The 13,281-nt window shown below is 40.4% G+C and overlaps 1 protein-coding gene across 5 annotated transcripts; it reads right to left on the reverse strand.

Moving 5' to 3' along the window:
• Window positions 1-157: 157 nt before the first annotated feature.
• Window positions 158-12,792, reverse strand: ctu2 (cytosolic thiouridylase subunit 2 homolog (S. pombe)). 5 transcript variants are annotated; one of them, XM_017308804.2, is made up of 16 exons: window positions 12,574-12,792; window positions 12,095-12,169; window positions 11,781-11,859; window positions 7,030-7,089; window positions 6,253-6,313; window positions 6,039-6,148; window positions 5,486-5,727; window positions 4,466-4,601; window positions 4,252-4,383; window positions 4,056-4,147; window positions 3,489-3,586; window positions 2,616-2,672; window positions 2,354-2,450; window positions 2,096-2,162; window positions 1,267-1,325; window positions 158-327 (listed from the first exon to the last, which is right to left on the reverse strand). In XM_017308804.2, exons 1-16 carry the CDS (start codon window positions 12,627-12,629, stop codon window positions 267-269), a joined length of 1,482 nt encoding a protein of 493 aa, XP_017164293.1. In that variant the 5' UTR covers window positions 12,630-12,792; the 3' UTR covers window positions 158-266. The 5 variants fall into 5 exon arrangements, 3 of the variants coding, with proteins under 3 accessions (XP_017164293.1, XP_008427345.1, XP_081472378.1); XM_008429123.3 differs by having other exon boundaries at window positions 2,354-2,456; window positions 12,574-12,791; XM_081616252.1 differs by lacking the exons at window positions 12,095-12,169; window positions 12,574-12,792 and adding an exon at window positions 11,580-11,699 and having other exon boundaries at window positions 2,354-2,456.
• Between the last annotated feature and the right edge of the window lie 489 nt (window positions 12,793-13,281).

Below are 13,281 nucleotides of genomic sequence, written 5' to 3' on the forward strand. Positions count from 1 at the left end.
AATCAAATCCACTGGGTGTATAAATAATTTTGGGTTTAAATCATAAATACTAAAGTTTGTGGTTTGTAATGAGAAAAAAATATAAAGCTAAGTAGGTGTAATAGGTTAATCTAAAGTTCTGAGTGATTCAAGGCACTCCAGTTAGGAAACAGGCTGATTTCAGAGAGAGGATATTTACTTTATCGATACACATTGAGAAATTCTAGTTACAAGAAGTTCCACCATTAAAAATAAAAAATTAAGGCATGTTTGATCATCTTGTCCCTCTAATCGTTTTCATCAGCATCGTCCAGCAGAAACTCGCTAATCTGCTCTTTCATTGCAGACCTGCAGAAGATGAAGGTGAGAGTAATTGTTATGTGTACATTAGTAAGTAGCAGTGTGGGGAGCTTTTGCCTTACCAATACCAACCATCATAAACTCATACTGGATCACATTTCCTAATGGTGTGTAAAATAATGCGGCCAAAATACTTAGTTTTGTAATGTTATCCAGAATGATCAGATGGATATTCATTTATTTGTTAAAAGGATTATAAATTCAATAAGTGTACTTTATAATAATTACCGGTAATACATTAGTGCTCCAGCTGAAACAATGTTCCACTTAGCAGATCGTCAATAAAACTAAACCGGAAGTAGAACTGTCTTGGTCTTACTGGATCTCAGTGATCACAACGTACTAATAGGCTTGAAAATGGTTCAGGTTGTCTGATGCTAAACTGGTTTAGATCCAATTTGCCAGGGATTATTTTTGAATCAATTGGTAAATATAAATCTGGGGTCTCTCAAGGGTGTTTACCGGGGCCACTTATTCAATCAATGTGATTGAATAAGTGGTTTGTATTGAGATGTAAATCACATGTATGCTGATGTGGTAGCAAACAATGTGGTAGGTGACACAGAGTTTATATCTGTGTGTCACCAAAGGACCCTACTTGTCTACACTCACTGAGTCAGTTTATCAGGTATGAACCATGTGGGACCTGAACAGTCAGTGTTCCCAGAACTAGAATTAAACATTTAGTTTCTCTGCTCCTCTGCTCTGGAACAAACTGTCTGAAACCTGAGATCTGCAGAAACTTTTGATTTCTTTCAAACAGATTCAGGACTGAAAACATTTTTTGTTTCCAGCTGTTTTCGATCAAACAGTCTGATTACTGAACAGTATGCCTGATTGCTGATGAGTGATTGAAATGTGGGATCAAAGTAGGCCAGATAAAATATTTGATCATCCTGTACAAAGTGTGAAGGCTGGATGTCTCACCGGTTTTGTCTCCTCTGAGCCTCTGACAGGACATACTGAGGGAGACGATCGACTGAAGACTGTGAGGAAAACAGAAAAAGAAAATGGACTGGAAAAAGACAAAAACACTTTTAAATATACATTAATGTATCATTATGGAAATCCTGGTACTTCATGAAAATCCTTCTTTCTGCATAGAAATGGGAACCAGAGACCAGACCAGCACATTTCTGGATCTTTAGTTATTCTAGAGAAGCAGGGTTTCCTCCCAGTGCATTATAAGTCTGGCGGGTCTCCAGGCTTCACTTTCCTCCCCACCTATTTTTGTTTTAAATAGGATTTTTTTTTATGCACCAATAACAGTGACAGTAAAGATGGATTAAGCTAGACTTATAGCCAGTCATGTAGTGTCTGTGGCTCAGTCGGTAGAGTAGTTGTCTTGTAATCGGAAGGTTGTAGGTTTGGCCCAAGGTTCCTCCCATCACATGTTAATGTGCCCTGGGGAAAGGCACTTTGCCTACCAATCTGTGCATGATTGGTAGGCAAAGCACTGAAAAAGTGCTTTATGAGTTCAGACCATTTACTATATAGCTGACTCCTTGAACTGGGCTTTAGTTGATGAAAACCAATTGTCCTGTCCACCAAATGTAATTATTCACCTCCAAATTTTTGTAACTTAACATTTCTTAATACTTACTGACCCTACCACCTCTACCACCAGGCTTGGCAGGTTTTCTGGGGGAAACCTTGGAAAAGTAAAATCCCCATTTGGTCCACCAATTAGGGGACAGAAAAGACCATACAGAACGTCCATCAGGATCCTAAACTTCATGGGATAGTTTCCACTCACCATGTCTCTGACAGTCCGTCTGCAGCTGTAGCACAGCAGGCTCCTCAGGTCAGTGGCCTCATGGTCCCTGGAAGACAAAGAGCCCACAAGATGGCAGCACAGAGCTTTTTCTGGTGCTCAAAGTGTTGTAAACTGCCTCGTCCCTGTCCTTCAACAACCTGGATAGGCTGAGAGGACAATACAGAGACCTGGCTCTGCATCCAAGGTGTTCCTCCTGTCCTGGTGGTCAGACTTTAGTAAATAATAATCGACTCTTACCTTGAAGACCTACAGCAGTCATCAGTCCCTTCTGCCCCCCCACAGGGTCTTTCAGAGGAGCAACACTGTCCAACAGTAGCAGGTGGTTCTGGTTTCACTGGAATTGTGTTGGAAACAAGGACACACACTCTGTTAAAGTCAGAGGACTGATGTAACTGCTCCCCAGAAGACACATAATACCAGAAATGACACCTGCTCTACAATCAGTAAGAGCAGAAATGAACTTTACATGGTTTGGAATCATCCTGATGGAATACTTCACCTGAGCTCTGAGAGAGCAGCTCAGAAATCAGCGTGGCCTGGAGCGCTGAAGCCTCTTCTGGAAATCAGGAGAAAACACTAACTTCACTGATCGGCAGCAGAGAGCCAGAGCTCCATAAAGAACCTGAAAACGGTATCATTCTCAAGTTAAACATGAATGTTTCTTATCTTGTTACGCGGCTCTGAATGCACAGAAATGAGGTGTGAGTAACGGTCCATGAGTTACGGCTAAGCTCATAATTACACATACAGGCAAATTTAGATTTAGAACAATTTTTATTTGACCAGTGATGACCAGTGTCATCAGTGAAACTCGTCACATTTCCTATCAGAAACAATGTGAGAAAAGGATCAGTTTGGAACAAAAGCCTCTGTTTTCATTTAGAGAACCACTCTGTGGATGTCGCTGAGCAGCACAGCCAGAGTCCAACCTGGAATCTGACTGGACGGCTCTGGAGGGATCAGAAAATGGCAGATGGACAGATGTCTAACATCCAACCTGATGGAGCTGGAGAAGAACCGCAGACAGGAATGAAATGATCTGCTGGAAGAAGCTGGAGTTGCTGCCAAAGGTGCATCAACAAAGTATTAAGCAAAGGCTGTGAGTACTTATGTACATGTCATTACTTCTACCATTTCATCAAGCTGTTCTGAGTTGATTTCTTTCTTCTGGGATGAACATTAAGCATCTGCATAAGAGCACATGGATATTGATTTGAAAAAGGGATATAGACACGATGTTCAAGATGAGCCTAAAGTCAGTACTTCCATGTGAGCACCTGATACCCAGAATATCTCAGCATGCCACTGCTCTGCAGAGCAAGATGTAAAAAGTTACAGTGTGAATGGAAGACATGCTGCTGCTGTGACTCACCAGCAGCAGTGTCCAGACCACACACACACAGCACACACCGCTCGGCGTCCTCAGGGGCGGAGGAGCCCCTGTCTGCCGTCTGCAGCTTCTCCCCGGTCCTAAAAACACGAAAGGTTAAAAGGTCGAGCTGTGATGCTGTGTTAATCAGTCCAGATGTTGCTCCGTTTGTGTTCTCTCAGCAATGAGACGTTTCAACTGAGCTGTCTGACATTCTCTGCTCTTCTTCACACACTTCACTGCCAAAAGTCCAAACCTCAGAGCTCCTCCATGCTCACAGGTGGACAGCTTGTTTTAGTCAGTGATTTCGAAATAGTGGTTAAAAAAATACTAGTTCCATTGGCGGATTATTTCACTTAAAACGAGACATTTCTCCAATGTCATGAGTGAAATACGAGTAATTTACAGATTTGGAAAAAAAAAAAGCTCCTAAACTTTGTTGAAAAGTTATTTGTAAGTTAGTTTTGTTTTATTTCAAGATATTTGAAAATATTTGAACAAGAAACTAGACCAGAAATGAGATTGAATGTTTTTGCAGTGCAGTGATGCTGGACCTCCGTCCAGACTGACCGGTAGATTGTGTTGACAGTGGAGTGGAAGTCAGCCTGCAGCTTGGTGACGAAGCTCTGGGTCAGGCGCTGGATGCTGGCCTTGTCTGGCATCTGGGAGGGAAAAACATGTCTGCCTCAGATAATCGGGACAGAAACAAAGTCGTCCTGTTCTGAAGCAAAAAGAGGAGAGCGATGGTGATCAGATGGTACCTCACCTTTGTGTCCAGGTTTGGAATGACAACGGATGGAACCTTGAACATATGATTGTAGTAAGCTATTTCTTTGGCTGAGTATTCCCTCATGGGTCTCACTACTGTTACATCACCGTATCTGCAGTCAGAGAAGCCCTGGAAACAACAAAATCAGATCTGTTCCATCTAAAGTGGTCTGATGGGAGCTGCTGGGCGTATGGTCTGCTCCGGTACGCACCGTGTCCTGGGCCAGCTGGGCTCCTCGACCCAGTGAGATACTGGTGAGCAGCTTCACAGCCAGTCTGGTGCAGCTGTCTCCTTGCATGAGCTTACTGTAGCCTCTGGTCCGAGCCGTGTGCACCAGCAGGTGCTGCCTGCAGGAGGAAAGTCAGTCAGTCAGGCCACCGAAGTTTGGGGGAAAACCGATGAGGATGAGTGATGCTTCAACAAATGGAGGACAGAGAATGGAACGTGGAGTTGCTGCACGATCCGCATCATCAGCCAGTCTATGGGTTTTTTTCTTTTTGGATGCTGCTGATTGTAAAAAATAGTGAAGGATTTAGGCTGTTTTCACACCTGATATTCCGTTAGACTCAGTTTGATTGGGAACCAAAATTGTGCCATTAACTGTAGCTAACAGTGCTACAAAGTCAGCCAGCGGCCCCCAAACTCATCATTTCATTTTATTTTGTAGTGATAGATTGCAAATGTTTAGCACATTTCACACACCTGTCCCAAATTTGAAAAACAAAAGATATTAAACTTGCAACCTTGTTTACTGTAAATTCTGTTTGCCTCCAGTTGTTACTTTCGTAACATTAAACTAATAAGCTACAGTTAAATATCACTCCGCTTTTCACAATGCTAATTAATTTGAGCATCATAAGGTTCAAATCAATAGCATAATAACACAGACATGATGTCATCTAATTACAAATGACACTAATAACAGTAGGCATACAGTGTAGCCTAGGACTAATGAAATATCTGCTTTTGACATGTTGCTATGGGGGGTCTTGAATTAAAATCAGATTAGGGCCCCAAAAAGTCTTGTGTCGGCCCTGATCTCAATTGTCTACTGACTTATAATCTTTGAACTAAATTATGACAGTTATTATTCAGTCAAGACAATAACAACATTTTCTAGGAAAATAAACCGTCTTATAACAAGTAGTATTTTAATTAATATAAACAAACATGTTACACTTTGCTGATGTATATTTTAAGAATAATCCGGAAGAATTCCAGGTGATCCAACCTGAGTGTGTTCAGCAGGTCTTGTTTGGCTGTCAGGGTTTGAGCTGAGCCAATCAGCTGCTGCAGCAGCCATGTGTGTGACTCCTGAACAGCAGGCAGCGACACACACTCCTGCTCCTCAGCCTTTCCATCACTGCTGCTGTCGCCCCTCTGCAGGAAGAGATCCACAGCTGCTTTGTAGGCGGAGCCTGGTTGGTCTGACAGCGGTGAGGGAGTCAAGACGGATCCAGGGAGGTCCAGAACCTGGAAGAAGGGATGAAAACGCAAAAATTAAAGAGACTCACAATTCATTTTATTTGTCGTTTCTGTTGTTTCATTTATTTATTTTGGATATTTAAAATGTCCTCCAGTTCCACTGTTAAATATTCGTTAGAATTGAAAGTTTATTGATCTTTGAGAATGTGTTCTTGCTTTATTAAGCCATTAACATTATATCCAAACAACAATATCATAATTTATTGCAATAACTGCTGGGGCAATTTAATGTCCCGCAAAATTTTTGACAGGCCTATCTGTAACTGTGGAAACAGGCCTGTCCCTGCGCTCATACTGACCTGCTCCAGAGGAAGGATGTAGAAGGGGAAACCGGTTGACCTGAACATGTCACACAGCTCAGATGTTGTTTTCTGTCTCATCTCTTTACACTGGCCAAGAGCGCCACCCTCTGGAAACACACACGCACGCACACACACACAAAAAAGATGCATCTAACAGATTTCCTTCAGCTAGAGAGGAAATATTTGGAGTTACAGAAATGATTTAATTTACCATCGATGTAAACGATCCCAGGGAAGAAGCGCAGCTTTTTATGAGCGTTCTGACTCACACCCTGAGAGGGAGACAGAGCATGACATAAACACCGGTTAAACACTTCAGTTTTTCACCTAAAGCAGGAAAAATGTTTAAAAGTTGTAAGTGAAGAAATCTCCCAGTAGTACTAGTGCTTTTTTCTTATCTATATTCAATATTGACTTAAAACATGCTCCTATGTCTTGCTGAAAAGTTACTTATTTCAAGCATACTAAAATATTTGCCCTAGAACTAGACAAAGATTCTTGGTAAGATTTTGTGTTTTTGCAGTGTAGTAACAGGTTCATGTTGAGACTGGAACATGCATGGGGTCAGGCCTCCTGGCTGCATTGTTTGATAACTAGGTAGGTAATTGACCAGGGATCTGTCTGCATAGTTGGGCTAAATTTATTTATTTATTTTTTTGTAAAGTGATCTGAAATCACATCTGTTCTGTTGTTAATTGCTGCTATAAAAATAAACTGAATTAAATTGCATTTATACATAAAGATATCTGTTTGCAAACACCACATGCCGTTTGCATGAGCAATTTTTCAGTCTGGAACTGGTTTCTGGAAAACAGCATTTCAGGGGCGATAAAATGCTAGGTTCGATGCGCATTATAATAAAAAACTAATCCAGTCAGAGCCTAAAACTCCTGCGCGAGAAGAGCGACTGGATGCTATGATATGACCAGGTTTCACTGAGACACACCCCGGTCTGTGTGAGGGGAAAGGCTGAATGACATGTTCACACCTCTTGGACTTGGCTGAGCATTGAGCAGGAAGAAGGACCCCCGGAGACCGCCAGCAGCACCTGCAGACAGAGGAGATGCTCAGAGATACGACTTCCACTGAACTCACCATTACAGCTGCCAGAACACATGGGAGTTTCCAGCTCAGTTTGGACGGACTCGGTTCTACTGGTACCTCCAGATGTGAGAGGAGAAGAAATGACCTGACAAATGACAAGTCTTATTAATATTACACTGTCAATCCTCCAAATCATTTAATTTTAGGCGGTCCAATTGCTTTCATGTCTGGGTGTGTATAAAATATAGGGCTGCACAATATATTGATAATACATAATCGTTGCAGTTATCAGTATGAGCAATTTTCATACAAAAAAAAAACTGCTTAGAATGCAGTAATTGTTTGATAATGTATTGTAAGAGTTACTATCCTGCCTTTTTTATGATAATGTAATATTTTGGACAGAGTCTGAGGCAGCAGAGGCAGATGCTAAAGCTCATAGTGATGGAAGGTACAGACAAAAAAGCCGAGGAAAGAAGAAAACAGATACACATCACATCTGATACCATCATCCAGTATGCAGCAACATTACTGCCATCACAGCTTTATTGAAATCCAGTAGCTGAGTATTTTACATATGATGATATCTATTCCACCAGTCAGACTTTCACACAGGTTTGTACTATACATCAACAACCAACAATTTTAAGTTGAATAGAAAATAGACTTTGGGTGCTATAGTCATTAGAAAATCTGACTCAGCAGGTCTGACCTCAGGCAGTTAAAACCTGATTTTCATGCTATTTTCTTTTTCCAAAGTCTTTTGGTGGATGGAATTTGAGAATAACAGTTCTGGTTTTTAAGACTAGTACTACTACTAATAATAATAGTAATAACAATAATAATAAAAAAAATCTCCATGACTAAATAGAACAGTGTTTCTCAACCTTTTTTGGGCCAGCGCCCTGGTAGCCCTTATCCAGGTCCCTCACCGCCCCCCACCTAAGAATTTGTAGGCTACTTTGCACTGACTATTATTTTATTATTAATATTACTATCACTATTGTAGATGTTTTGATTTTTATCCTCGTTTCTGTATTTATCATCAAAAATAATTTCCCAGAGAACAAAAAACCATAGGAATAGAAATTATTTTCACAGGTGTCTACAAAAATGCAATGAACATTCAACTTCAAATTTGTAGGCCTAACAGTAGCCAATCAGAGTGGAAAAACTATTCTTATTCTGTGCCATTTTATAGTTGTTAAATATTACACAAAATAGCAGATAAAAGATGTACAACATGCCAGTTTAAACTTTGAACTATTTGCAAACGACTGAGCTCTGCAACATTAAAACATGGATAGAACTGTAACTACATTAATCATAACCCTTCCTCTCTTCAGTGTTTCTGTGAGTTTCTGGTGGTGCAGCTCTGTGCTGCTTTCAGGAGAATGGGACATCAGAGTATCATCCATAAAATTTCACCTACATGGCATTTATTGTGCAAACCAGAGCTTTCAGTGGAAAAACAAAAGTTCCAGATCCTTTTAACCCATTAATAATATGAGACAGAAACATGAATTATATCTTTATACCTGTCTATTGATTTATAGATTAATAGTTTTACAGGTCAAAAATTACAAATAAAAAAGCTGGCTCTTAATCAAATCCTAATGAGTCAAATTGAAAGTGTCATGGAGTCATCAGACTCATGACATTAACACTGACATGAAAAATAATATTGAAGAAAAAAATATATCAAATCTAATTAAAAACATAAATAAGTGATAAGTTCTTTACTGTTATGGTCTGTAAGATATATTTATTCTCAGTACTAGATGTGGTCTCAACAAACCCATGACACTTCAACAATATTATTTTACCTTTTATCTGGAAATAGTGTCTGTTTATTCTTGACAGTCCTTTGTATTAAGTATTGCTCGAAATATCTTGCCATACCACTTTATTCCTCTGTACTTACTTTAGTTTCTTAGTTAATTCTTAGTTAATTTTGTTCTTCAGTCATTTCCTTTTAGTTTTCTTTGATTAGTATTGTCCTCTCTTGGTAATAAACCAAGAGAGGACCATGTCCACTTTAGTTTCTTTCTTGTTGCTAGATTTATTTTATCATTTATTGACGCTCAGCACCATTAATCTTCACTCATCATCTGCTGTGCCGCCTAATCCTCATGTGTTTCACATCATGTGCTGATTTTTCACTGTTCAGCTTTGGATTCTCTGTTTTTATGCCATAATTCACATCTAGTTCGTAGCTCCGTTTTATGTCCCGCTTCTCCTGTTTCAGAGTTTTGCGCAAAGTGCGCATCGTATTTTTTTTATTTTTTTTTTTAACCCTCAAGGTTCAGGGCGTATCGATGGGGAAAAGGCAGACTGACATAAACCTTTTAAATTAGCGGTTCTCAACGTGGGCGGTACCGCCCCCCAGGGGGCGTTCAGAGGACGGCAGGGGGCGCTGGCGGACATTTTTACAAATGTTCGACCAAACGCCTTTGAGGGGCGTTTGGTCGAAGGTAAACTTTACACCTTTAAATGCACAACAATGCCAGTTTAGACTTTGAGCAACTTGGTAAAACTGTGTTGTGTAACATTAAATCATGCTGCAACTGTATCGATGGCAGCTCTTCTTCTATTCAGTATTTGTTAGCTTCTGTTAGCTTCTTGGCGCGGCTCCGTTCTCCTGCTACTGGTAGCTAAAATCACGATACCCTCACTGTGTATCCCTCTGAAAAATGAACCCATTTAAATGAAAAAATAAAGAAATCCCTCCATGGGTGATACCACGATAGAGAGCATTCATTTTATAGCGTTAACACGGTGCTGTAAGTGGTTCGGTATGAAACGGGGGTGATAGAACAACACAGCACTTTTAAATGTCAATAATCAAAATGCAGAAATTGTTTCCGTTGTTTTAAAAGGTTTATGTCAGTTTATGTCGGTATGTTTCCCGACCGCCCTGCACCTTTGGTGCTTTAAAAAAAAAAAAAGACTCACATTGCGCAAAACTCTGAAACAGGAGAAGCGGGACATAAAACGGAGCGACGAACGAGATGTGAATTATGGCATAAAAACAGAGAATCCGACGCTGAACAGTGAAAAAATTAAAACATGATGTGAAACACATCATGTGTATATTTAGGCGGCGCAGCAGGTGATGAGATTACTGATTGTCAATAAACGATAAAATAAATCTAGCAACAGGAAAGAAACTAAAGTGGACATATAAACCAAGAGAGGATAATACTAATCAAAGGAAACTAAATGGAAATGAATGAAGAACAAAATGCAAGAATAAACTAAGAAACTAAAGTAAATGCAGAGGAATAAAGTGGTATGGCAAGACCTTTCGAACAATAATTAATACAGAGAACTGTATGGCAAGAATAAACACTATTTCCAGATAAAAGGTAAAATAATATTGTTGAAATGCCATGGGTTTGTTGAGACCACATCTAGTACTGAGAATAAATATATCTTACAGACCATAACAGTAACGAACTGATCACTTGTTTATGTTTTTAATTAGAGATTTGATATATTTATTCTTCAATATTATTTTTCATGTCAGTGTTAATGTCATGAGGCTGATGACTCCATGACACTTTCAATTTGACTCATTAGGATTTTATTAAGAACCAGATTTGTTCTTTGTAATTTCTGTCCAGTAAAACTATCAATCTATAAATCAATAGAGAGGTCTATATAAAGATATAATCCATGTTTCGCTCTCCATAGATGCCTGTGAAAATAATTTCTATTCACATGACTTTTTTGTTCTCTGGGAAATTATTTTTGATGATAAATGCAGAAACATGCATAACAATCAAAACATCTACAATAGTGATAGTAATATTAATGATAAAATAATGGTCAGTGCAAAGTAGCCTGCAAATTCTTTGGTGGGGGGCGGTGAGGGACCTGGATAAAGGCTGGGGGGGCGCTGGGCCAAAAAAGGTTGAGAAACACTGTTTTAAATCAACGGAAACAATTTCTGCATTCTGCTTATTGAACTTTAAAAGTGTTGTGGTACCGTTGTTCTATCACACCAGTTTCATACCGGACCACTTACAGCTCCGGTGTTAACGCTATACAATGAACGCTCTCTGTCGTGGAATCATCCATGGAGGGATTTCTTTATTTAAATGGGTTCATTTTTCAGAGGGATACAAAGTGAGTGTGTCGTGATTTTAGTAATTACATGTTTATAAGAGCGATTTTCTGTTGTCCTTCCATGGAAGCGGGCAGCACACAGAGACACACAGGAGACACAACCCACGCATGCACAGGGACAACATGCAAACTCCATGCAGAAAGACAGGTTCCGGGAATCGAACCCAGAGCCTTCTTGCTGCAAGGCAACAGTTCTACCAACTGCTCCACTGTGCAGCCCTATTACTAAATCAGAATACCGCAAAGTATTTTGTGTCAGGGGGGGAGGAGGGGTTGGAATAAGAAGGGTTCGGTGAATGCGCATATGCAACTGGGGGGTTCGGTACTTCAAAAAAGGTTAAGAACCACTGGTGTAAAGTTTACCTTCGACCAAACGCCCCCCAAAGGAATCCCAGCGCCCCCCTTTTGTAAAAATATCCGTCAGCGCCCCCTGCCGTCCTCTGAAGGCCCCCTTGGTGGCGGCACCGCCCACGTTGAGAACCGCTAAAATAGAAGAACTGGATTTAAAACCATCCAGTCAAGGTGAGCAGGATGATCCGGTTAGTGAGTCAGTGACCTCCTCACCTTCTCTCCGGGGAAGATGACCCGGGTCTTACCCAGCATGGCTCTGAACTTGTGAATGAAGCTCTCTCTGAAACACTTCCTGGGAAACAAACAGAATGAGAGAAAAAGGCAGGAAGCACGGTACTTTCAAAACTTTGCTCATTGATATGAGCAACATCTGTTTTATAGATCCTAATTATTATGACAAACACCTGCAGATTAAATAATTTACAGTGATTCAAACTGCATCACTTACTCTCACTCAGCCACTCGTTTTCACAGTGGCTGAGTGATGCTGCTGTGTGCAGTGACTCCTGACCAGCATCATGTCCTACCTGCAGTAAGCGTCGCCTGCTCTGATGACCACAGCTGCCAGCTCCTCTTTGCATTTGACACATTTTTTCGAAGCACTAACAACGGAGAGAAAGACTGTTTGGTTAAATAAGTTGCATATTAAAATGTTTTAGAAATACACTAAAATACCATACAGAGTGGAACAGATAATGCAGCAAATAAATGATCCATCTTCTTTTTTTCCCAATTTGTTTTTGTATTCACTTTGTAATGTTTCTGAAAATCGGTAAATAACTTTTCCCAGCTCTTGAACAAATATATCGTAGTCATCACAACAATCTGGAGGTCCTTTTATTTTAAATGGTTGTAGCTCCGTTCACCACATTAGTTCCTGCCATTCAAAAACATTCTTCTCATTTCATAAAGTTCTGCTGCGTCACTGAAAACCCAAACGAAGTCTTTAAATACCGGCATTTTCTGTGCTGTGTTCCCGAGGCGCGTGGAGGTTTATACCGCCTACCTGGGTGTATCCACGCGCTCCAGCTGCTCGTGGTACTCTTCTTCCACCTGACACATCGCAGCACGGCTGGACGTGTTTCCAGCCCGGGACACGAGCCTTGAGTACCTCCAGTGATCAGAGCAGGTCGTTCTGTTTTAGATGGGATGTTTACGAACCACCACAACTCTTACTACCTTTCTTCTTCTGATAGTTTTCTTCAAGATTGTAAACCAACTCGTGGTGCAATACCACCACCTAGTGGAATTCAGGGTGAGACAGTAGGTGCGTATAAATAAAGTTTTCCATATACAACCATGATTTTCATGGTTTATGTCGTTTCTAAAGGTATTTAATTCAGTGTCATGTTTGTTCTTTTTCTGTATTAAGAAATCCTTTATTTTGTTAGTGTGTCAATGTAAAGGCAGAGGGATGTTTAGAAACAAAATAAAACAGCTTATTTGCAAAACAAGTATAGCCTCATAAATATAGTTACCCTTTGAACTTTTTCATTTTGTCGCATTTCAGCAGAGGTAGGAAGTCATCACTACATTGCTCCTCTATTAACCTTTCAACAACATTTAAACCAATTTTGCACTGAGAAGTAGCTTGTATAAGGAGCTCAGCAGATTCACAGTTCTACCAGGTGTTTGCTAATTGCTGCTGGCTAGTCTAAAGGGGCCGAGTGACTGAGTTGCAGGTAGGGCTGCTCTGTGAGGTGGAAGCTCAGCC

This window comes from Poecilia reticulata, chromosome 15 (genome assembly GCF_904066995.2).
Source record: "Poecilia reticulata chromosome 15, P_reticulata-male-v2, whole genome shotgun sequence".
In the NCBI taxonomy this organism is placed as follows: domain Eukaryota; kingdom Metazoa; phylum Chordata; class Actinopteri; order Cyprinodontiformes; family Poeciliidae; genus Poecilia; species Poecilia reticulata.

Bases quoted from the DNA above. Each gene is read 5' to 3' on its own strand.
- ctu2 (XM_008429123.3), bottom strand. From the start codon at position 12,629: ATGTGTCAGGTGGAAGAAGAGTACCACGAGCAGCTGGAGCGCGTGGAT. The intron at 4,602-5,485 runs GTTGGATCACCT...TTCCTCCTGCAG, and splicing joins GACCTGCTGAACACACTCAG to GCAGCACCTGCTGGTGCACA. The intron at 2,457-2,615 runs GTGAAGTATTCC...TTTCCAACACAA, and splicing joins GCTGCTCTCTCAGAGCTCAG to TTCCAGTGAAACCAGAACCA.